The 24,293-nt window shown below is 38.7% G+C and overlaps 1 protein-coding gene across 1 annotated transcript in view; it reads right to left on the bottom strand.

Annotated features, from left to right (window-relative positions):
- Nucleotides 1-24,293, bottom strand: part of LOC124787604 (serine/threonine-protein kinase SMG1) — a 393,945-nt gene that overhangs the window by 43,373 nt on the left and 326,279 nt on the right. The window contains exons 44-47 of the mRNA XM_047254356.1: nucleotides 6,402-6,587; nucleotides 5,864-6,136; nucleotides 3,628-3,892; nucleotides 171-461 (exon numbers count right to left, since the gene is read on the bottom strand). Coding sequence (XP_047110312.1) covers nucleotides 171-461; nucleotides 3,628-3,892; nucleotides 5,864-6,136; nucleotides 6,402-6,587 — 1,015 coding nt within the window. The remainder of the gene's footprint in view (nucleotides 1-170; nucleotides 462-3,627; nucleotides 3,893-5,863; nucleotides 6,137-6,401; nucleotides 6,588-24,293) is intronic.

Below are 24,293 nucleotides of genomic sequence, written 5' to 3' on the forward strand. Positions count from 1 at the left end.
TTAACGAACAGTGACTTAGATAAAATATGCAATAAGTGACAGATAAAAAAAATTATTATTAACTGAGGGTCAAACATCAAACTTTTGGATCCATAATCTGGCACTTAACATCTGAACCATACATTGAGTACATGATAAATTCAACTACACAAAAAATGAATGATACTAACTTAGCTGTGGTGATGTCTGAGCAAGTGCATCTTCGTGCAGCCAAGCATGTGCTGTAGCCTGCAACTGCAGCCTGCGCAGCGTTGACCGTCTTGCCTCGATGTCGCGCTGCAGATGTCTGGCAACTTCCCGCCGCCGCCAAGCTGCCTCCAGTGAACTTGTTAAACTCGATGCCTGGGCTAGTGTGTTACCTCCCACCAAACCTCTTTTCAGAGCAGCTTCCACAGCCTTGCGACACAGCTCCTCCAATGACACTTTGCTCTCTGCTCCAATGTCCCGCTGCTCCACTTCACCTGGTGAACACAGCAGTATCATCATTTCCTTTTGGTCTCAACAGTTAAAAACGTACGTACTATGAGAAAAGAAATAAACTGAGCTGGTTTCAGTGCTTACTTAAACATTCATAAATAATTTGAGACAAACAGTATGCTAATGCATTCATATGCTCATTTAAGTATTGTATAAAAAAGTAGAGACTAGTCAATCAAATCTGGCAATGTATGAGGGTTGGAACTTAAATAGTGGCAACTATTTATTCACAACTGATACAAAAGAGTTACATGTTTGCACCTGTTACTGTCCTTCAAAGTAGTCACCAGAAGTGTGTAGAACCCGTTGCCAGTGATGTGGAAGGTGTAGTATACTATTAGCAGAGTCTGTTCTGGTGATGGTGTGAATGGAGCGGTCTACTGTCTGTCGAATCTCTGTAACAGTTCTGAAGTGAATGCCATGAAGTGGTTCCTTCACCTTTGGAATCAAATCAAAGTCTCAAGGACTTAAGTCATATCACTGTTAATTTTTGGAGCACCACCTGTGACCAGGTTTGCAAAAGAAGTGGTGACACTTTCTGCACAACCTTTTATTTGATTCCAAAGATGAAGGAACCACTTTGTGGCATTCGCTTCAGAACTGTTCCAGAAATTTGACAGGCAGTATACCACTCCATTCGCACCATTAACAGAACAGGCTCTGCTAATGAATGGTATATTACATCTTCCACATCAATGCCAATGGGTTCTAAACAATGCTGGTGATTACTTTGAAGGACAGTAACAGGTGCAAATGTGTAACTCTTTTGTATCGGTTGCGAATAAATAGTTGACACTATTTAAGTTCCAACCCTCGTATGTTTCAAGGATGTGTGACCTGTATAAAAGGCCTATTTCTGTTATGTTCACCTAATCTTCACCTGCTTTTTGTCATTGTGTTCAAATGAAAACATGTTCCTGCAACATTTATTCATTTTAATATAAATCAGTAAACTCAGAAATTACACTGAGGTAATGGAAGTCATGGGGTACCTCCTAATATCATGTTGAACCTCCTTTTTCCTGGTGTAGTGCAGCAACTTTATGTTGTGTGGACTCGACAAGCTGTTAGTGGTCCCCTGCATAAATGATGAGCCATACTGCCTTTATAGCTGTCCATAATTGCGTAAAGTGTTGCTGGTGCAGGATTTTGTGCACAAATTGACCTCTCAATTATGTCCAATGACACTTAGATGGGATTCAAATAAGGCAATTTGGGTGGTCAAATCATTCACTCAAACTGTCCAAGATTTTCTTCAAATCAACTATGAACCATTGTGGAATTCAGTTTATGAATGCCTGTAAATGGTCTCCAAGTAGCTGAACACAAACATTTCTAGTCAATGCAGAGGATCCAGTCCATTCCATGTGAACACAGCCCACACCATTATGGAGCCACCACCTGCTTGCACAGTGCCTTGTTGACAACCTGGGTCCATGGCTTTGTGGGGTCTGCACCACACTCAAACCCTACTATGGGTCTTACCAACTGAAATGGGGACTCATCTGACCAGTCTGTGGTTTTCCAGTCGTCTAGGGGTCCCTGATGCAGTCACAAGCCCAGGAGGAATGCTGCAGGTGATCGTCATGTTGTTAGCAAAGGCACTAGCATAGAATGTCTGCTGCAATAGCCCATTAATGCCAAATTCTGCTACACTGTCCTAACGGATATGTTTGTTGTACATCCAACATTGACTTCTGCAGTTAATTGTCTGTTGGCACTGACAGCTCTACACAAATATCTCTGCTCTTGGTCATTAAGTGAAGTCCGTTGGCTACCGAGTTGTCCATGGTGAAGGGTAATGTCTTAAATTTGGTGTTCTCGGCACACTCTTGACACTGTGGATCCCAAAATATTAAACTCCCTAACAGTTTCCTAAATGGAATGTCCTACACATTTAACTCCAACTACCATTCCGCATGCAAAGTCTGTTAGTACTCGCTGTGAACCTATAATCACGTCGGAAATTGTTTCACAGGAACCACCTGGGTACAAATAACAGCTCTGATTATGCACTGCTCTTTTATATCTTGTGTGAATGAAACTACTGCCACCTGTATATGTGCACATCACTATCCGGTGAGTTTTGTAACCTCAATGTATATGTAGAAATTCTTCCCCTTTAATGGACAATTTTTTTCATCAGTTCAGAAATTCAGACAATATAAATATTCTTTACGATGACCTTCTCAGTGTCCAAAAATAGCTGCTATCAATGAAACTATGTTTCATCATTGGAGAGTAAGCAGAGATGATATCTGCACCATTTTCTATCACATTCATGTTCTCCTGGATTTGAATCAATGACCCTCTTTTTAACATGCTTCAATATCTCCTTGTTAGGGAGATTTGTGATGTGTGGATACTACACAGTATATTCTAGAAGCAGAACATCCCCTTCCAAAATCTATTGCAGTTAATGTTTCATACGAAATAAACTGCTTTTGACTGATACGTCTTTTCCAATAACACATAGATAATTCTTGACATACAGTTGCATCAGAATATGCAAGGGTGCCTCATTTACAAGACACTTCTCATAGCAGTCTCATGTAAATAGTGACTCCCCCCATATGCAGGCTGACTAAAAACTACCCATGAAAGATTTCACATCTGAATTTAACTGGAAAAAATGTTTCTCAAAGAAGAAAGCTACATCAAAGAACAATAATTTCTTTGTTGATTCTCTTGTATTAAAGTCTTATATTGACTTATTTTTCAACTCCCAATCTTTTCATCTATATTTTTTGAAACTGCATATGTCAAGTTACTTTTAACTAGTAGAATCATGGAAACTACACTCTATTGTCATTAGTTCTTCACTGCTTTCTTTTTCCCCTTTTGCCTCACACATTACATGTGACATATTCTCTATTTTGACCCCTCAATAGAGTCACAAATCCTCTTCCAATTCTCTTATCTGCACCATTTCTGGAGAACAAAGACAGAGCTTAAAGTTTGAGAGTTACTGCTGTAAAATGATTCTTTTCTGAGCACTCTCCCATCTGTTTCACTTACTGAAGAATAAAAACCTGAAAGATACACATTAACTTCTTTTTACAGCCCCTGAAAGCCACATGCTAGTACTTCAGCAAGCACATAACACTGAAGAGAGAATCATTTCATCATACTGTAAATGTTAATTCATACCTGATACATTGAGACCAATTCGCTGAAGCAATAGGCATAATGTTATTGCCAATGTCTGAGATGCAACTCCAAGAAGTTGTCGTCCTACATAGTCCGCAGTAAAGCGACGAACAGGTTTGCTGAGATGATCGTCATCGTGTGGCATGCTACCACCATTAGCAGTTGTCTGGCCACACAGTGAAAAGAACTCTTGCATAGTCTGCAAACGTTTCACCAGAAACACATCTTCCAGCACGGCACGTGCCTGTTCTTTAAACACAGGGGCCTGCAAAAGATAACATTCATGCTTCATCTCATTATTTCTAAATGACCAAATAATAAAAGTACAGCCACACACTGCAGTAAAGACAGATAATATCCAACAAGCAATTTTATTTGCAAACATATTGAATCTGTCTAGTGTACTTCTGTACATGAAAGAAAGAACCTACAGGGTGACAATTATTGAATTTGTTTTAACTTTGGAACACTGCATTAGGATGTTCAAACTGCACATTTGACCATGGGGCATGTTGGAAATTAGTATGTGCATGTGCACGCGCCTTTTTTGGTTTAGTGACTTTCATTTGGGTGCATTCACCGATAAGCAAAATTTGCAAATCGGGGGACTGAGAATCCGCATTTAGCGATCGAGAAATCTCTTCAACCTCAACAGTGATGGTGCGGCGTGCTATGCTATGTCCAGTCATGGAATAATCAGTGTGATATTTCTTGATGGCACGGTGACTACCAGATGATACGTGAAGGTTTTGGAAGATGATTTTATCCCCATTATTCAAAGTGACCCTGATTGAGACAAGATGTGGTTCATGCAAGACGGGTCTCGACCCCATCGAAGCAGGAGAGTGTTCGATGTCCTGTAGGAGCACTTTGGGGACTGTATTGTGGAACTGATTGGCTGCTTTATTCTCCGGATATGAACTCATGTGACTCCTTTTTGTGAGGCTATATTGAAGGTAAGGTGTAAATCAATAACCCCAAAACCATTGCTGAGCTGTAAACAGCCATTCAGAAAGTCATTAACAGCATCGATGTTCCAACGCTTCAGCGGGTCATTTAGAATGTCGCTACTTGTCTGTGCCACATCATTGCCAATGATGGCAGGCACATCGAACATGTCACAACCTAAATCCAAATACCTGTAGTGATGTTTACATGTTGAATAAAGTGTATGCACACTGTAGTTTGTAACTAATTTACATTTTCTTCATATATTTCAATGATTGCCACCCTTTATCATACAGAACATAGTCAAGATAGAAACAAAGCAACTGAGAGGTACACTGAAATTATTTCACTTCACTTGCTAGTGCACATCTACATGGGGCAACACAAAGTGTACACATACAATGTTTTAATAGTAATCCAGCCTTGACATCAAGAAAGGCAGAGTTTGCTAACTCATACCACAGCACTCAAAACAGAGTACTTTTCACAAGGTGCTTTTTTAGCAACCATTTTACAGGGTCTTGACAGTACATGAAGTACAAGTCACGGACACAGAAAAAGCAACACATTTGTGATCCATCATAAGCTACTGTATTCTGAACAACTTCAGAAATCAAAATTGATGACCTCTTTTTTTCCTGAAATAGACAATTATAGCACATATGTATCTGCAAATGCTGGCAAACTAATTTATACCACAGCTGAAGTTGAGTGTGAGGACTTTTTCTATCAACAGGATGTAGTTCCACTTTTGTCTATATAACCATGAATTCGTAACTAGAAATCTGAGAAACTTGAAATGATGACTGACAACAAATACCTGACAGGAACCTTAACATTCACCTCACTTAAATCAGTGCATTTTTTTTTTTACAATGTAAGTTAAGTAAAATGTGGACAGTTGTGCCATCTTTGTCAGCAAATCAATTGGATTTTGAGCTCACAACAACACATTTGAAGAGACTGATACAGACATTTTACACTATGTATGATATAACTAACTGATAACTGTATATGCAGAATCAGCAATGGGGGGAAAACTGAGCATTTTCCAACAAAACTCTCCTTCTGTATGATAGTTAAGAACCACATTTATGTGTAAAAATTAAATAAACAAAAATAAAATATGACTATGGTACATTAGTGTAACCACTTCAATAATCTGTAGTCATCTTGTACTATGCAGACTATTAACAACAGATGTACGTGTGTGTGTGTGTGTGTGTGTGTGTGTGTGTGTGTGTGTGTGTGTGTTCACTTGCTCAAGTGAATCAAGACTGTTACTTACAGACATAGCTTTTGCATCTCTAATCTGATCCACCTTTCGCCAGGATACAGGGGTATCCAATGTTTCCAATGTAGCAACTAGGGCATTTCCATCAAGTTGTAATTTCTCAAACAGTCCATTGAAGCCCATTAGCAGCATGAGGCCGGGTGCAAGAGCATCTTCATTATTGGCCTCCAATACAGATGGCTGGGCCATATTTGCTGGACGTAGAAGCATCCCCTCAAACCTTGCCCGCAACTGTGCCACAAGCTCTCGAGATACACCATGTGGAGACTGTAAAATAACTTTTATCTTGAATCACGATATTAAGAACACAATATGTAATATAGTTTCTAAACAAATCTTGACAGCGTAAGTCCATTACAGACAACCTTGTAACACATAGATCATCACATGCTGACTTTTCAACAGATGGAAACAAAAGCCATGTGATATAATAATATTTCCAGTTATTTTAACAATTCTATTATATTGGAGACCTAACTGTAAATCAAAATAAGCAGGCATAACAACTAGAATACGTGGTTGCATTACTCACATCCATTTCCATTATTATGTAACGAAGATGTATCTCCAGCTGTGCTAATATATCATGCAGAGGAATGCCCACACTAGCAATAATATCATTTAGTTCACATATCATGTTCAGAACAGTTGGGTCTTCTGTTTGAATTGTCTTTAATGCTTCTGGAAGAATAATTGTATGAAAATTGAAGTTCAGCTCCTGAAAAACAATTGGAATAACAACTTTGATTACACAATTTGAAAAAGTTGTATGTGCACATCTCGCGTGCATGCGAATGCACGTTTCAGCTCTCTTTCACAATAATGCTATTTTTGACAATAAGAGAAAGGTTGAGGAATTACCATACATTACATAAAGCAATTTAAAAATATGCATTCAGTTAATAACTTTATGTTTTCAGTCGGTACTTTTTCTCTTTCCAAGTCAACACGGCACGATGAATTTTAAACACAGACAAATGACTCAGTAAATATAGGAATAACTGGTGGTATCTGGCCACCTTGTGTACGACTTTGGTGCTGCAATCCTCCTACAATAAAACCATTTCAAATTGAACATCTCACAAATATAATTAGCAATATACCATCCTGTGCACTATTCGCTATTAGTAGTAATGGGCGAATAGAGCACTGATGGTGGAAACAGTAATACTCCTTTTTTTCCACTAGAATACTTGAGGTTCATGAGGCAACTGATGAAATCTGGAACTCTTCCACTGATACCATGACATTAAAATTCTTGTAATTAGCAGACTGTAATGTTAAGGCAAGTGGTGGTGATAGTATTGATAGTATCAGCCTAAACCAATCATGTAATTAAAAAAAATAGTAAGTAACCAAACAGTGCACCTAACTGTTGAGAGAAAACTGATTTTAAAATGTATGTATTCCACAGGAGTTGCTACAAGAAATGAAACACCCTTATAGACACATTAAACCTTCGTGCATTTTTTTGTTTATGACTCCATGCTGCCTAGAAATTTAATGTTTATTTTCACACTACTATACAATTTAGCTTTACACTATTTTCAAGTACACTACTTATCTGTTAGATGATAGAAAGATCTGCGATGATAAACAATGCCAATTCTGTATAAGGTGGTGTGACAGAGCATCTATGCAAACACTACACTGACACAAAGAATGTGTGTATTGAATTTGTAAATACAGAAAGAACTAACAAATGTATCTAGGTACCTGGAAGTGGCCTGAGACCAAAGATGTGAGACGACAAAAATAAAAATTACCCTATTGCGTGCAGCATGGAATAATTAAAACAATTAATAGCAACTGTGGATCAACAATGAACAGCTTTGTGAATGTGGTTCACTGTGATTCAACAACAAAAACTGGTTTTCGAGCTTTGATTCTGTATGTACACTGCTGTAATAGTGTATCGTCATCGTCTTCGTCGTCATCATCTAGTCAACGAGTCAGTACCACAGGTACACGAGTTTCAATTTACTCAAAACAGGACCAGTCTGAGTGATTTATTACTCAGCACAAAATTTCAACATTACAGTACCATGGTAACATAGAAGCTTTTTGAAATGTTATTGAGTTTACTGCTCATAGGCGAGGAAATCACCTATAGGTTATATAAAAATTAAAACAAGCTGCTGCTGCTGCTGCTGCTGCTGCTGCTGTTGTTGTTGTTGTTGTTGTTGTCTTCAGTCCTGAGACTGGTTTGATGCAGCTCTCCATGCTACTCTTATCCTGTGCAAGCTTCATCATCTCCCAGTACCTACTGCAGCCTACATCCTTCTGAATCTGTTTAGCGTATTCATCTCTTTGTCTCCCTCTACAATTTGTACCCTCCATGCTGCCCTCCAATACTAAATTGGTGATCCCTCGATGTCTCACAACATGTCCTACCAACCAATCACTTCTTCTAGTCAAGTTGTGCCACAATCTCCTCTTCTCCCAATTCTATTCAATATCTCCTCATTAGTTATGTGATCTACCCATCTAATCTTCAGCATTCGTCTGTAGCACCACATTTCGAAAGCTTCTATTCTCTTCTTGTCTAAGCTATTTATCGTCCACATTTCACTTCCATAGATGGCTACACTCCATACAAATACTTTCAGAAATGACTTCCTGACATTGAAATCTATACTCCATGTTAAATTTTTCTTCTTCAGAAACGCTATCCTTGCCATTGCCAGTCTACATTTTATATCCTCTCTACTTCGACCATCATCAGTTATTTTGCTTCCTAAATAGCAAAACTCATTTCTACTTTAAGCGTCTCATTTCCTAATCTAATTCCCTCAGCATCATCCGACTTAATTCGACTACATTCGATTATCCTCGTTTTGCTTTTGTTGATGTTCATCTTATACCCTCCTTTCAAGACACTGTCCATTCCATTCAACTGCTCTTCCAAGTCCTTTGCTGTCTCTGACAGAATTACAATGTCATCGGCGATCCTCAAAGTTTTTATTTCTTCTCCATGGATTTTAATACCTACTCCGAAATTTTCTTTGTTTCCTTTATTGCTTGCTCAATATACAGATTGAATAACATCGGGGAGAGGCTACAACCCTGTCTCACTCCCTTCCCAACCACTGCTTCCCTTTCATGCCCCTCGACTCTTATAACTGCCATCTGGTTTCTGTACAAATTGTAAATAGCCTTTCGTTCTCTGTATTTTACCCCTGCCACCTTCAGAATTTGAAAGAGAGTATTCCAGTCAACATTGTCAAAAGCTTTCTCTAAGTCTACAAATGCTAGAAACGTGGGTTTGCCTTTCCTTAATCTTTCTTCTAAGATAAGTCGTAAGGTCAGTATTGCCTCACGCATTCCAACGTTTCTACGGAATCCAAACTGATCTTCCCCGAGGTTGGCTTCTACTAGTTTTTCCATTCGTCTGTAAAGAATTCGCATTAGTATTTTGCAGCTGTGACTTATTAAACTGATAGTTTGGTAATTTTCACATCTGTCAACACCTGCTTTCTTTGGGATTCGGATTATTATATTCTTCTTTAAGTCTGAGCGTATTTTGCCTGTCTCATACATCTTGCTCACCAGATGGTAGAGTTTTGTCAGGACTGGCTCTCCCAAGGCTGTCAGTAGTTCTAGTGGAATGTTGTCTACTCCGGGGGCCTTGTTTCGACCCAGGTCTTTCAGTGCTCTGTCAAACTCTTCACGCAGTATCATATATCCCATTTCATCTTCATCTACATCCTCTTCCATTTCCATAACATTGTCCTCAAGTACATCGCCACTGTATAGACCCTCTATATACTCCTTCCGCCTTTCTGCTCTCTCTCTTTTTTGCTTAGAACTGGGTTTCCATCAAAGCTCTTGATATTCATGCAAATGGTTCTCCTTTCTCTAAAGGTCTCATTAATTTTCCTGTAGGCAGTATCTATCTTACCCCTAGTAAGATAAGCCTTTTCATCCAGAGATTTGTCCTCTAGCCATCCCTGCTTAGCCATTTTGCACTTCCTGTCGATATCATTTTTGAGATGTTTGTATTCCTTTTTGCCTGCTTCTTTTACTGCATTTTTATATTTTCTCCTTTCATCAATTAAATTCAATATTTCTTCTGTTACCCAAGGGTTTCTACTAGCCCTCGACTTTTTACCTATTTGATCCTCTGCTGCCTTCACTATTTCATCGCTCAAAGCTACCTATTCTTCCTCTACTGTATTTCTTTCCCCCATTCCTGTCAATTGTTCCCTTATGTTCTCCTTGAAACTCTGTACAACCTCTGGTTCTTTCAGTTTATCCAGGTCCCATCTCCTTAAATTTGCCCCTTTTTGCAGTTTCTTCAGTTTTAATCTACAGTTCATAACCAATAGATTGTGGTCAGAGTCCACATCTGCCCCTGGAAATGTCTTACGATTTAAAACCTGATTCCTAAATATCTGTCTTACCATCATATAATCTAACTGATACCTTCTAGTATCTCCGGGCTTCTTCCATGTATACAACCTTCTTTTATGATTCTTGAACCAAGTGTTAGCTATGATTAGGGTATGCTCTGTGCAAAATTCTACCAGACGGCTTCCTCTTTCATTCCTTACTCTCATTCCATATTCACCTACTACGTTTCCTTCTCTTCCTTTTCCTACTCTTGAATTCTAGTTACCAATGACTATTAAATTTTCGTCTCCCTTCACTACCTGAATAATTTCTTTTATCACATCATACATTTCATCAATTACTTCGTCATCTGCAGAGCTAGTTGGCATATAAACTTGTACTACTGTAGTAGGCATGGGCTTCATGTCTATCTTGGCTACAATAATGTGTTCACTATGATGTTTGTAGTAGCTTACCCGTACTCCTATTTTTTTTTATTCATTATTAAACCTACTCCTGCATTAACCCTATTTGATTTTGTATTTATAACCCTGTATTCACATGACCAAAACTCTTGTTCCTCCTGCCACCAAACTTCACTAATTCCCACTATATCTAACTTTAACCTATCCATTTCCCTTTTTAAATTTTCTAACCTACCTGCCCGATTAAGGGATCTGACATTCCACACTCCGATCTGTAGAACACCAGTGGTGTGACAGTGAAGTTAGTTATTCTGCAAGTGCTGTAACATTTCCTGAAAAGTATTAACACAGTCTTTACCCTTGATTGTTAAGAGCGCATTTTTTCAGTATTGTGGATGTTCAAAGTTTCTTCTAACATCTAAGCTGTCACTCTTAAATTCTTTGACACAACTTGGTGACAGCTGAGAAATAATTGTTGGTCCTAGTTACTGTCAGCTAACTACAGTATTTGTCATACTTTACTGCGTTTCCTTTACTGTCTTCCTGCCATCACAAAAATGTTGTGCCACTCGAAAACAGTAAAATATTTTAAATTTTGCTATACCACAATTCATTACAAAATCACAGGACACATTTAGAAAACAGGTTCATCTTCTAGTAAGATACATAATATGTTAATGATTTAACAACCTAAAGAACATCTAATGTTTAAAAAAATGTAGTTAGAGTATTTTGCTCAAAGATGAGAACCTGCTCTCAAAATGCATAATACGAATTGTGATCTTATCATGAATTTTATGTAATTAAGGTAAATTTTAATATTCTGAAGCCATGACCTGCCTACAGCTAACTTCAAAATTTTTCAGAAACCTATCTACATCTGCATCTATGGTTACTATGCAATACACACTTAAGTACCTGGCAGAGGGTTCATCGAACCATTTTCATACTACTTCTCTACCATTCCACTCTCGAATGGTGTATGGGAAAAAGGAACACCTACTTCTTTCCATTCGAGCTCTGATTTCTCTTATTATTATGATGATCATTGCTCCCTATGTAGGTGGTGTCAAAAAAATATTTTCACATTCGGACAAGAAAGTTGGTGATTGAAGTTTCATATACAGGTCTTGGCGTAAAGAAAACAGCCTTTGTTTCAGTGACTGCCACCCCAACTCGCGTATCATATCAGGGACACTCTCACGCATACTGCGCGATAACACGAAATGAGCTGCCCTCATTTGCACTTTTTCGATGTGCTCCTTCACTCCTACCTGGTAAGGATCCCACACCGTGCAGCAATATTCCAACAGAGGACGGACAACTGTAATGTAGGTTGTCTCTTTAGCGGGTCTGTCGCATCTTCTAAGGGTTCTGCCAACAAAGCGCAGTCTTTTTTTCGTCTTCCCCACAATATTATCTATGCGGTCTTTCAAATTTAAGTTGCTCGTAATTGTAATTCCTAGGTATTTAGTCAAATTGACAACCCTTAGATTTGTGCGATTTATTGCATACCCAAAATTTATCAGATTTCTTTTTAATACCCATGTGGATGACCTCGCACTTTTCTTTGTTTAGTGCCAATTGCCACTTTTCACACCATACAGAAATTCCCTCTAGATCATTTTGTAATTGGAATTGATTGTCTGATGATTTTATTAGATGGTAAATTATAGCGTCATCTGCAAACAATCTAAGGGGGCTGCTCAGATTATCACCTGGATCATTTATGTAAATCAGTAACAGCAGAGGGCCTATGACACTACCTTGCGGAACACCAGGTATCACTTCTGTTCTACTCTATGATTTACTGTGTACCACTACGAACTGTGACCTCTCTGAGAGGAAATCACGAATCCAGTCACACAACTGAGACAACACTCCATGTGCACGCAATTTGATTAATAGTCGCTTGTGAGGAATGGTATTGAAAGCCTTCTGGAAATCTAGGAATATGGAATCAATCAGAGATACCTTGTCGACAGCACTCATTACTTGATGGGGATAAAGAGCTAGCTGTGTTGCACAAGAACGATATTTTCTGAATCCGTGTTGGTTATGTATCAGTAAGTCCTTTTCTTCAAGGTGATTCATAATGTTAGAGTACAGTATATGCTCCAAAACCCTACTGCAAATTGAGGTCAGTGATATGGGTTTGTAATTCAATGGGTTACTTCATTTCCTTTTTTGAATATTGGTGTGACCTGTGCTACTTTTCAGTCTTCAGGAGCAGTCTTTTTGTCAAGTGAGTGGTTGTACACGATTGCTAAGAAAGCCACTATTGTGTCTGCATACTCTGACAGAAACCTGACTAGTATACCATCTGGACCAGAAGACTCGCCTTAAGTGATTTGAGTTGTTTCCCAACACCTAAGATATCTACTTTTATGTCAGTCATGCTAACAGCTCTTCTGGTTTCAAATTCTGAAATATTTACTTAGTCTTTTTTCGTGAAGGAATTATGGAAAACTGTATTTAGTAACTCTGCTTTAGTGGCACCATCATTGGTAACATTTCCATCGCCATCCCGCAGTGACTGTTTGTTGTTGTTGTGGTCTTCAGTCCTGAGACTGGTTTGATGCAGCTCTCCATGCTACTCTATCCTGTGCAAGCTTCTTCATCTCCCAGTACCTACTGCAACCTACATCCTTCAGAATCTGTTTAGTGTATTGATCTCTTGGTCTCCCTCTACGATTTTTACCCTCCACACTGCTCTCCAATGCTAAATTTGTGATCCCTTGATGCCTCAAAACATGTCCTACCAACCGATCCCTTCTTCTAGTCAAGTTGTGCCACAAACTTCTCTTCTCCCTAATCCTATTCAATACCTCCTCATTAGTTACGTGATCTACCCACCTTATCTTCAGCATTCTTCTGTAGCACCACATTTCGAAAGCTTCTATTCTCTTCTTGTCGAAACTGGTTATCGTCCATGTTACACTTCCATACATGGCTACACTCCATACAAATACTTTCAGAAACGACTTCCTGACACTTAAATCTATACTCGATGTTAACAAATTTCTCTTCTTCAGAAACGATTTCCTTGCCATTGCCAGTCTACATTTTATATCCTTTCTACTTCGACCATCATCAGTTATTTTACTCCCTAAATAGCAAAACTCCTTTACTACTTTAAGTGTCTCATTTCCTAATCTAATCCCCTCAGCATCACCCAATTTAATTTGACTACATTCGATTATCCTCGTTTTGCTTTTGTTGATGTTCATCTTATACCCTCCTTTCAAGACACTGTCCATTCCGTTCAACTGCTCTTCCAAGTCCTTTTCTGTCTCTGACAGAATTACAATGTCATCGGCGAACCTCAAAGTTTTTACTTCTTCTCCATGAATTTTAATACCTACTCCGAATTTTTCTTTTGTTTCCTTTACTGCTTGCTCAATATAGAGATTGAATAACATCGGGGAGAGGCTACAACCCTGTCTCACTCCTTTTCCAATCACTGCTTCCCTTTCATGCCCCTCGACTCTTATAACTGCCATCTGGTTTCTGTACAAATTGTAAATAGCCTTTCGCTCCCTGTATTTTACCCCTGCCACCTTCAGAATTTGAAAGAGAGTATTCCAGTTAACGTTGTCAAAAGCTTTCTCTAAGTCTACAAATGCTAGAAACGTAGGTTTGCCTTTTCTTAATCTTTCTTCTAAGATAAGTCGTAAGGTTAGTATTGCCTCACGTGTTCCAACATTTCTACGGAATCCAAACTGATCTTCCCCGAGGTCTGCTTCTACCAGTTTTTCCATTCGTCTGTAAAGAATTCGCGTTAGTATTTTGCAGCTGTGACTTATTAAACTGATAGTTTGGTAATTTTCACATCTGTCAACACCTGCTTTCTTTGGGATTGGAATTATTATATTCTTCTTGAAGTCTGTGGGTATTTCGCCTGTCTCATACATCTTGCTCACCAGATGGTAGAGTTTTGTCATGACTGGCTCTCCTAAGGCCATCAGTAGTTCTAATGGAATGTTGTCTACTCCCGGGGCCTTGTTTCGACTCAGATCTTTCAGTGCTCTGTCAAACTCTTCACGCAGTATCTTATCTCCCATTTCATCTTCATCTACATCCTCTTCCATTTCCATAATATTGTCCTCAAGTACATCGCCCTTGTATAAACCCTCTATATACTCCTTCCACCTTTCTGCCTTCCCTTCTTTGCTTAGAACTGGGTTGCCATCTGAGCTCTTGATATTCATACAAGTGGTTCTCTTCTCACCAAAGGTCTCTTTAATTTTCCTGTAGGCAGTATCTATCTTACCCCTAGTGAGACAAGCCTCTACATCCTTACATTTGTCCTCTAGCCATCCCTGCTTAGCCATTTTGCACTTCCTGTCGATCTCATTTTTGAGACGTTTGTATTCCTTTTTGCCTGCTTCATTTACTGCATTTTTATATTTTCTCCTTTCATCAATTAAATTCAATATTTCTTCTGTTACCCAAGGATTTCTATTAGCCCTCATCTTTTTACCTACTTGATCCTCTGCTGCCTTCACTACTTCATCCCTCAGAGCTACCCATTCTTCTTCTACTGTATTTCTTTCCCCCATTCCTGTCAATTGTTCCCTTATGCTCTCCCTGAAACTCTGTACAACCTCTGGTTTAGTCAGTTTATCCAGATCCCATCTCCTTAAATTCCCGCTTTTTTGCAGTTTCTTCAGTTTCAATCTGCAGTTCATAACCAATAGATTGTAGTCAGAATCCACATCTGCCCCTGGAAATGTTTTACAATTTAAAACCTGGTTCCTAAATCTCTGTCTTACCATTATGTAATCTATCTGATACCTTTTAGTATCTCCAGGATTCTTCCAGGTATACAACCTTCTTTGATGATTGTTGAACCAAGTGTTAGCTATGATTAAGTTCTGCTCTGTGCAAAATTCTACAAGGCGGCTTCCTCTTTCATTTCTTCCCCCCAATCCATATTCACCTACTATGTTTCCTTCTCTCCCTTTTCCTACTGACGAATTCCAGTCACCCATGACTATTAAATTTTCGTCTCCCTTCACTACCTGAATAATTTCTTTTATCTAGTCATACATTTCATCTATTTCTTCATCATCTGCAGAGCTAGTTGGCATATAAACTTGTACTACTGTAGTAGGCATGGGCTTTGTGTCTATCTTGGCCACAATAATGCATTCACTATGCTGTTTGTAGTAGCTAACCCGCACTCCTATTTTTTTTTTTTATTCATTATTAAACCTACTCCTGCATTACCCCTATATGATTTTGTATTTATAACCCTGTAATCACCTGACCAAAAGTCTTGTTCCTCGTGCCACCGAACTTCACTAATTCCCACTATATCTAACTTTAACCTATCCATTTCCCTTTTTAAATTTTCTAACCTACCTGCCCGATTAAGGGATCTGACATTCCACGCTCCGATCCGTAGAATGCCAGTTTTCTTTCTCTTGATATTGTGACTGTATTGACTGCTTTTTGCCACTTGTGAACTTTACATACAAACAGAATCTCTCTGGGTTTTCTACCATATTTTGAGACAATGTTTCATTGTGGAGAAAAAAGCATCTCGCATTGACGTCCGCACTAAATTTCAAGCTTCTGTGAAACTTACCCAGTCTTGGGGACTTTGTATTATTCTGCATTTGGCATTCTTTTTTCATTGCTTCTGCAACAGTGTTCTGATGTGTTTTGTGTACCATAGTGGATCAGTCTCTTCTCTTATTAACTTACGCAGTATGAATCTATCTACTGCTGTCGATACTGTATCTCTGAATCTGAGCCATATCTGGTCTTACATAATTAGCTTGGAAGGAATGGAGACACTCTCTTGAGAAGGCATCACGAGAATTTTTATTTGCTGTTTTAAATAGATATATTTTGCGTTTATTTGTAGTGGTTTTGGTTGACATGGTTTTGAGCCTCGCTACAGTGACCTTGTGTTCACTAATCCCTGTATCCGTCATGACGATCTCTATTAGATCAGGATTGTGTGTGGCTAAGAGGTCAAGTGTGTTTTCGCAACCATTTACAGTTTGTGTGGGCTCATGAACTAATTGTTCAAAGTAATTCTCAGAGAAAGCATTTAGTACAATTTCGAAAGATGTTTTCTGTCTACCACCGGCTTTGAACGTGTATTTTCGCCAGCAAATTGAGGATAGATTGAAGTCTCCATCAATTATAACTGTGTGAGTGGGGTACTTATTTGTAATGAGATTCACGTTTTCTTTGAACTGTTCAGCTATTATATCATGTGAGTCGGAGGGTCAGTAGAAGGAGCCAATTATTATTTTGGTACGGCTGTTGAGTATAGCCTCTACCCATAGTAATTTGCAGGAACTATCTATTTCAACTTCACTATGAGATTCTCTTTCAAATTCTAAAGGTGGCAGGGGTAAAATACAGGGAGCGAAAGGCTATTTACAATTTGTACAGAAACCAGATGGCAGTTATAACAGTCGAGGGGCATGGAAGGAAAGCAGTGGTTGGGAAGGGAGTGAGACAGGGTTGTAGCCTCTCCCCGATGTTATTCAATCTCTACATTGAGCAAGCAGTAAAGGAAACAAAAGAAAAATTTGGAGTAGGTATTAAAATCCATGGAGAAGAAATGAAAAATTTGAGGTTCGCCGATGACATTGTAATTCTGTCAGAGACAGCAAAGGGCTTGGAAGAGCAGTTGAACGGAATGGACAGTCTTGAAAGGAGGATATAAGATGAACATCAACAAAAGCAAAATGAGGATAATGGAATGTAGTCGAATTAAGTCAGGTGATGCTGAGGGAATTAGATTAGGAAATGAGACACTTGAAGTAGTGAAGGAGTTTTGCTATTTGGGGAGTAAAATAACTGTTGATGGTCGAAGTAGAGAGGATATAAAATGTAGACTGGCAATGGCAAGGATAGCGTTTCTGAAGAAGAAAAATTTAACATAGAGTATAGATTTCAATGTCAGGAAGTCGTTTCTGAAAGTATTTGTATGGAGTGTAGCCATGTATGGAAGTGAAACGTGGACGATAAATAGTTTAGACAAGAAAAGAACAGATGCTTTCGAAATGTGGTGCTACAGAAGAATGCTGAAAATTAGATCACATAACTAATGAGGAGGTATTGAATAGGACTGGGGAGAAGAGGAGATTGTGGCACAACTTGACAAGAAGAAGGAACCGGTTGGTAGGACATGTTCTGAGGCATCAAGGGATCACAAATTTAGCATTGGAGGGCAGCATGGAGGGTAAAAATCATAGAGGGAGACCAAGAGATGACTACACTAAGCAGATTCAGAAGGATACAAGTTGCAGTAAGTACTGGGAGATGAAGAAGCTTGCACAGGATAGAGTAGCATGGAAACCTGCATCAAACCAGTCTGAGGACTGAAGGTAACAACAACAACAACAACATGAGATAAACTACTACCAACAGACACAATCACATCACCACCTACTTTATTTAATCTATCCTTTCTGAACACGGTTTGTGCCTCTGTAAAAATTTCAGGAGAATTTATCTCTGGCTTTAGCCAGCTTTCTGTTCCTATAACGATTTCAGCTACAGTGGTTTCTATCAGCACTTGAAGCTCTGGTACTTTTCCAACACAGCTACGACAATTTACAACTGCAATACCGACTGTTGCTTGGTCGATTCTCGTCATTTCTTTGCCCTGTACCCTTTGACACTGGAGCCCTTTTTGAGCTTTCCCGAGACTGTCTAACCTAAAAAAAAACACCCAGTCCACACCACACAGCCCCTGCTGCCTCTGTAGCTGCCTCCTGTGTGTAGCGGACACCTGACCTATTTAACGGAACCCGAAACCCCACCACCCTATGGCGCAAGTCGAGGAATCTGCAGCCTACATGGTCACGGAACTATCGGAGCCTCTGATTCAGACCCTCCACTCGGCTCTGTACCAAAGGTCCGCAATCAGTCCTGTCAAAGATGCTGCAGATGGTGAGCTCTGCCTTCATCTCGCTAGCAAGACTGGCAGTCTTCACCAACTCAGATAGCCACCGAGACCAGAGAGAGTATCTTCCGATCCATAGTGACACGCTTCATTAGTGCCAACATCTGCCGATGTCTGATTTAGTTCTGACTAGCCATATATTTGATGAATCAGTTTTAATATCTTTGTAGCAAAATTTACTCATCAGTTTACATCAGACATCCATCAACAAGAATAGCTAGATTTGTGCCTCTCAACATGGCGGTTTGAAAGGTTTCAAACGATGTATTTCAACAGCAGTCAATTAAATGGTGTCAATGCAATCACATTTTTCCATTTGTGCATCCATTGTCACTGCAACTATTAAATCAGTTCCACTAGCTTTAAGTAATTAACAATTAACCTGAAATCTCTCCACTCTATTTAACAACCAGGACAAGTCAAATACCCCTTGCTACACTGATGCCTACAATCCAATTGCAGATTTACATAGTCCCTTTTTTTTAAACACATACTTATCTATACACAATTCAGTGAGATATAGATGATGTATTCAAACTAGTGGAATGGTATTGTGTCTCAATTTCCGTTTATTACATGGATACACTAATGTGCAAGTGATCTACTGTGCAGTCATCCACCCGTCCCACTTTGCGGGTGGAGAGAACCTCTTATGATCTCTTGCTACTGAACAAAAGCCAACTTAGATTTACTGAAGGGAATAGATTGTTGTTTATGTAAAACATGTACATTCTTATTTTCACATGTATTCTGACGACATCTTCCACACACTGTCGAAGTCTACTAGGAGAGAGAGAGAGAGAGAGAGAGAGAGAGAGAGAGAGAGAGAGAGAGAGAGAGAGAGAGAAAACTGACTTATATAAAGGAGTACCACTCTTATTTTGATGAAAGACAGTTGATTACTATCTTGTGACATATAATAAACACTAATCTAATATTTTAAAAAATCGATGTTACTTTGTTCATCTTTTATACACTGCCATACCGTTCATGTGACTGCGGTAAAAATTTGTCAACTTATTGCTTGCACTTGCATGAAGGTTAAAGACACAGTGCAATTGACTTAAAATAGATTATATGGGTGTCGTACCAGCAAATGGATTTGAAAGAACATAGGAGTAATGAGGTGTTTGAATGTGACAGAAACAAACAGATCAGCAGCTTTTGTGTCTTACTCATTTTGATGCTGATAAATTTGAGTTACATTGAATCTAAATTTTCTAGTGTGAACAGTACTTTTTCTATTTGTTCAGTGAATCAACGAACAATATTTTGGTAATACAAGTGTACATTGTGTTAATTGCTTCGTCAAAAAAATATCCCTCCAAAATATTAGTCACTTAGTAGATTCTACCAGCACAGTATATAGAATTAAGCGAATATGAGCTTCTCAAACAAATGAGGAATGACAAGCGAGCAATGAAGTACATCGTTAACAAACTGCACATTCACAAGCATCAGTATTTCAAGCTCAACACGCGGCAAGAACAGAATAAGAACATATACATGTTACCTGGTCACGTGCATCACAATAACAAGACCAACGTGTAGCAAGGATTGAAGTGCTGACCATTAGGAATTGCTTATTCATGTGCATTACAATCAGAAGATCGACATGCTGTAACAATCTAAAGGGAACATTTACGTACTAACCCAATCACGTGCATCAGACTCAGAAGACCAATCTGCAGCGAGAATCTAAAGAAAGTTAACGAGCCTCCTGATCGTGCGCATTAGTCAGAAGACCAACATGCAACAAGAACTGAAAGAGAACATTCACGAGTTGCTCGGTCTCAATGAATGAATGTTGATTCAAATCTTGCTGCATTTCAATTTGATATTAACTATGATTAGTTTGCATCCCAGTGCAAATATCGACAAAATGGATATGGTGTGTGGGCATTGCAGTCCTCTTAAGTCCAACAATGAAACACTAGGAATGTGCAGCACAAATGGCAAAGTTACACTGCCGACATTGCACCTGCTACCTCACCCATTGTTGACATAAGTTTCAGGTGACTCATCTGATTCCAAACATTTTTTGCAGAACATTTGCAAATATGATTCAGTGCTTCAAATGACACCTTTTGGAACCAACAAAGGTTTTCAAGATCAGTTCATGTTTACTTTCAAAATTCATGGATAACTGTATCACTAAGTTGGTTCATTTCTACCCGTTTCCGACACTCAAATTTCAGTCTACTTTATGGGTGACTATGGTGCATAAGTTGATCAAAGGTGCAGTTCAATTCCTGGCACCAAACACCACATTCTATGTTATTTGCAAACATTTGTCTACCCACACAGTCCACTGACAAAATTATTCGAAACTTCAATTGACAGCTTACCACCAGACAATTACACAGTTCAAATACAGGCTGACAAAACATCAGTCTGACAGCATGCCAGATGCCACAACACACCTATCATCAATGAAGTTACAATTGTCCTAGTTGGTGAAGAATGTGACACGTGGGATATACTACTTCAACAACGGAATAATACAATGCATCATGCCACTGAAACACATCGATCATACAATGTGCTGCTGTAACTAATCCAATTACAGGTAAATATAGATATCTATTTCATTTTATCAAGTGAAAAAAGTAATTTCCTTTTTAACTGTCAAACATTAGTAAGTATAATTTGCATTTTTATTCTCTTTCTTTTTCTTTGTTCTTACAGGTGAACAATTCAGTAAAAAAGTATCTGGCGTTAACTAGTATTCATACCGCATAATGATAACTCACAATGGAACATATGAGATTTATGCCAAAATTGAATCCGAACAGTTGTTATTCATTTGCTTAAATCAAAACTGTTGCATTCAGAAGAATATATTCATTTGTGAGATGCAACTGTGAACCATGGAAATGTTCCCGACATTGGCAAAATGGTAATACTTCCAGCAACATTCAATGGCAGCCCACAGTATATGCATCAATACGAACAAGACGCCATGCCATACGTGCATTTATATGGCCGCCCCAACTTTCTCCATCACCTTTACACACCATCTAGCATGGGACCAGATAAAAGAGCTTTTATTACCTGGTCAGCATCCATCTGATCGATACGGTTTGACAGCACAAATATTCAAGCAAAAACTCACTAAATTGATAGACTTAATTGTGAAGCATCACATTTACAGTGAAACTCATCACTGGATGTATGTAACTGAATGGCACAAGAGAGGATTCCCACACGCTCATGTTCTCATATGGCTCAAAACAAAAATACATGCAGCTCAAATTGATGACAACATCTGTGCAGAAATTCCTAACCTTAAGAAGACCCTCTGCTGTCTGATATTGGGACAAAAAACATGGTGAAAAGTGTCCCATATACAAGTCATGAAATATGCACTGGTGATGACGGATATCCACAATAAAAACCGGAAGATGGGTCACACAACAACGATCAGAACGAGAAATGTTGGTACTGAAACTGATAATGGATGGATTTGCCATATTTCCATTGTTATCAAAAACATTTAAAGCTCATATCAATGTCAAATATTGCCATTCTGTCAAATCTATATGCAAATATGACAAAAAAGGCAGTAGTCAGTACTGATAGACCTGATGCGCACAATAATGAAGTGAGTCAGTATCAAAGAGGTCAGTATTAGCAGCAATGAGGCTGTTTAGCATGTTTTGAGTTTCTGGATCCACAGTCACTATCCCAATGTCGTTCATCTCAGTGTTCATCTTGAAAATGGGCAAAGAGTCTATTTCATGGCAGACACTGCACGAAATTATGTTGCTGAACCAGCGCGCGCGCACGCGCGCACGCCCGCACACACGCACACACACACACACACACCATTCTTTGCACTGCGTGAAAAAGATGTGTTTGCCAATACGTTATCAGAAGTTCCGAAGTACTATACATGGAATACTACATCTAAGAAATTCCAATGACATAGGCAAGGCATGTGTTTTAAAGGCTTTCAAAATTCGTATTCATATGATTCATTGGACTGTATTTACACAGTACATCAAATAATGCCGAGTGTTACTATTTGAGAATGCCTTTGGTTAATGTCAAAGATCCTACTTCATTTGCAAAGTTGAGAACGGTTGATGGCGTAGAGTGCCAGATGTCCACAGAAGCTTGCCAAAATCATCATTTGCTCAAATATGACCAATACTTGGAAACAACAGTGACTTGCCAACTGTTATCTGTGCCAAATTCAAACATTATTTGCCATCACTTTGAAACAATGTTCACCATCTAACCCTACAGATTTGTGGGAAAAATTCAGAGAGGACATAAGTGAGGACATTTTACACTGTGTTCATACTGTCAGCAACGACAGGTCCATAGATTTTTCAGAGAGTATTTTTGATCACACACTGATAAAAATCAAGGACTTATGCTGAATGACTAATAACAAAGAACTCTTTCATCTTGGCATGACTGTGTCAGAATGTTCTGCACTTTACCTTAATGATTGCAGTTTGGTGAGAGAACAGCAGTACAATGCTAATGAACTGAGTGCATTTGTTGAAGCAAATGAACAACTTTTGACTGCAGAACAGAAATTGGCCTAAGACACAATTACAAATGTAGAGTCAAATGGCAGAGAGAGTCTGTTCTTCCTTGATGCACCTGGAGGCACTGCAAAAATATTCATCAGTTTGATATTAGCTCAACTTCAATCTCAAAATGGGATTTCTTCAGCTTGCTTTATCACGTATTGCAGTTACATTATTAGATGGTGGACGAACAGCGCATTTGGCGCTCAAATTGCCATTTGATATGCATTTCTCGGAAGCTCCAAAACGTAGCATTTCAAAAGGATCTGGCTTGGCTTAAGTTATGGCACTTTGTAAGGTCATTGTCCGAGACAAATGCACTATGGATCATAAGAAATCGCTTGACAGGCTTGATCGAACTCTAAGATTTACGATCAAATGCACAACAGTTTCGTGGTGCTCACATTTTATTATCTGGCAACCCCAGACAAACAATTCCAGTGATACCTACATCAAAACCAGCCAATCAGTTCAATACTTGCTTCAAAGCATCGCATCTCTGGAGATACGTGTGAAAACTCACATTAAAGATCAACATATGCGTACATTTGCAGTGCAGTGTGTCTGCAGCCACATTTTCAAAACTATTGAAGGAAAAGTACCAGCTGATGCTAATACAAAATGACTCATTTCCATTGAACTTCCATGTCATTGTGCCATTCATCGGACACCTCATTCAGACAGTTTTTCGACAAATTGTTGACAATTATAAAAATCATGAATGGCTTTCCAAAGTGTTATTTTGGCAACAAAAAGCACCAACATCAATGCACTCAACAATACAATTAGAGAACAAATTGCATGTGATTCTGTCACCTACAAATGGATTGGCAACATCATGAATGCAGACAAGTTTGTTAATTATTCACTCAAGTTTTTTAGTTTTTTAATTTGTTGGAATTTTCTGGTGTGCAAGTGCCATTCGACTGAAAAAGACTGCAGTTCTTCGTTTGACTTGCATTCTCAATGACCATTAACAAGGCACAAGGTCAATCATTTCAAGTGTGCAGATTGAATCTAGAAAATCCACTTTTTTACGTGGCGAGTTGTGTGTTGCATGTTCACGAGTCAGACAGTCAAGAAATTGGTTTGTTTTTGCTGAATACATAAAAACAAATACTGTGTACCCTAATGCACTTCGCTATTAAAGTTAACAAAATAAAATGGATACAATTTATTCAGTGTCA

This window comes from Schistocerca piceifrons, chromosome 3 (assembly GCF_021461385.2).
Source record: "Schistocerca piceifrons isolate TAMUIC-IGC-003096 chromosome 3, iqSchPice1.1, whole genome shotgun sequence".
NCBI lineage: Eukaryota > Metazoa > Arthropoda > Insecta > Orthoptera > Acrididae > Schistocerca > Schistocerca piceifrons.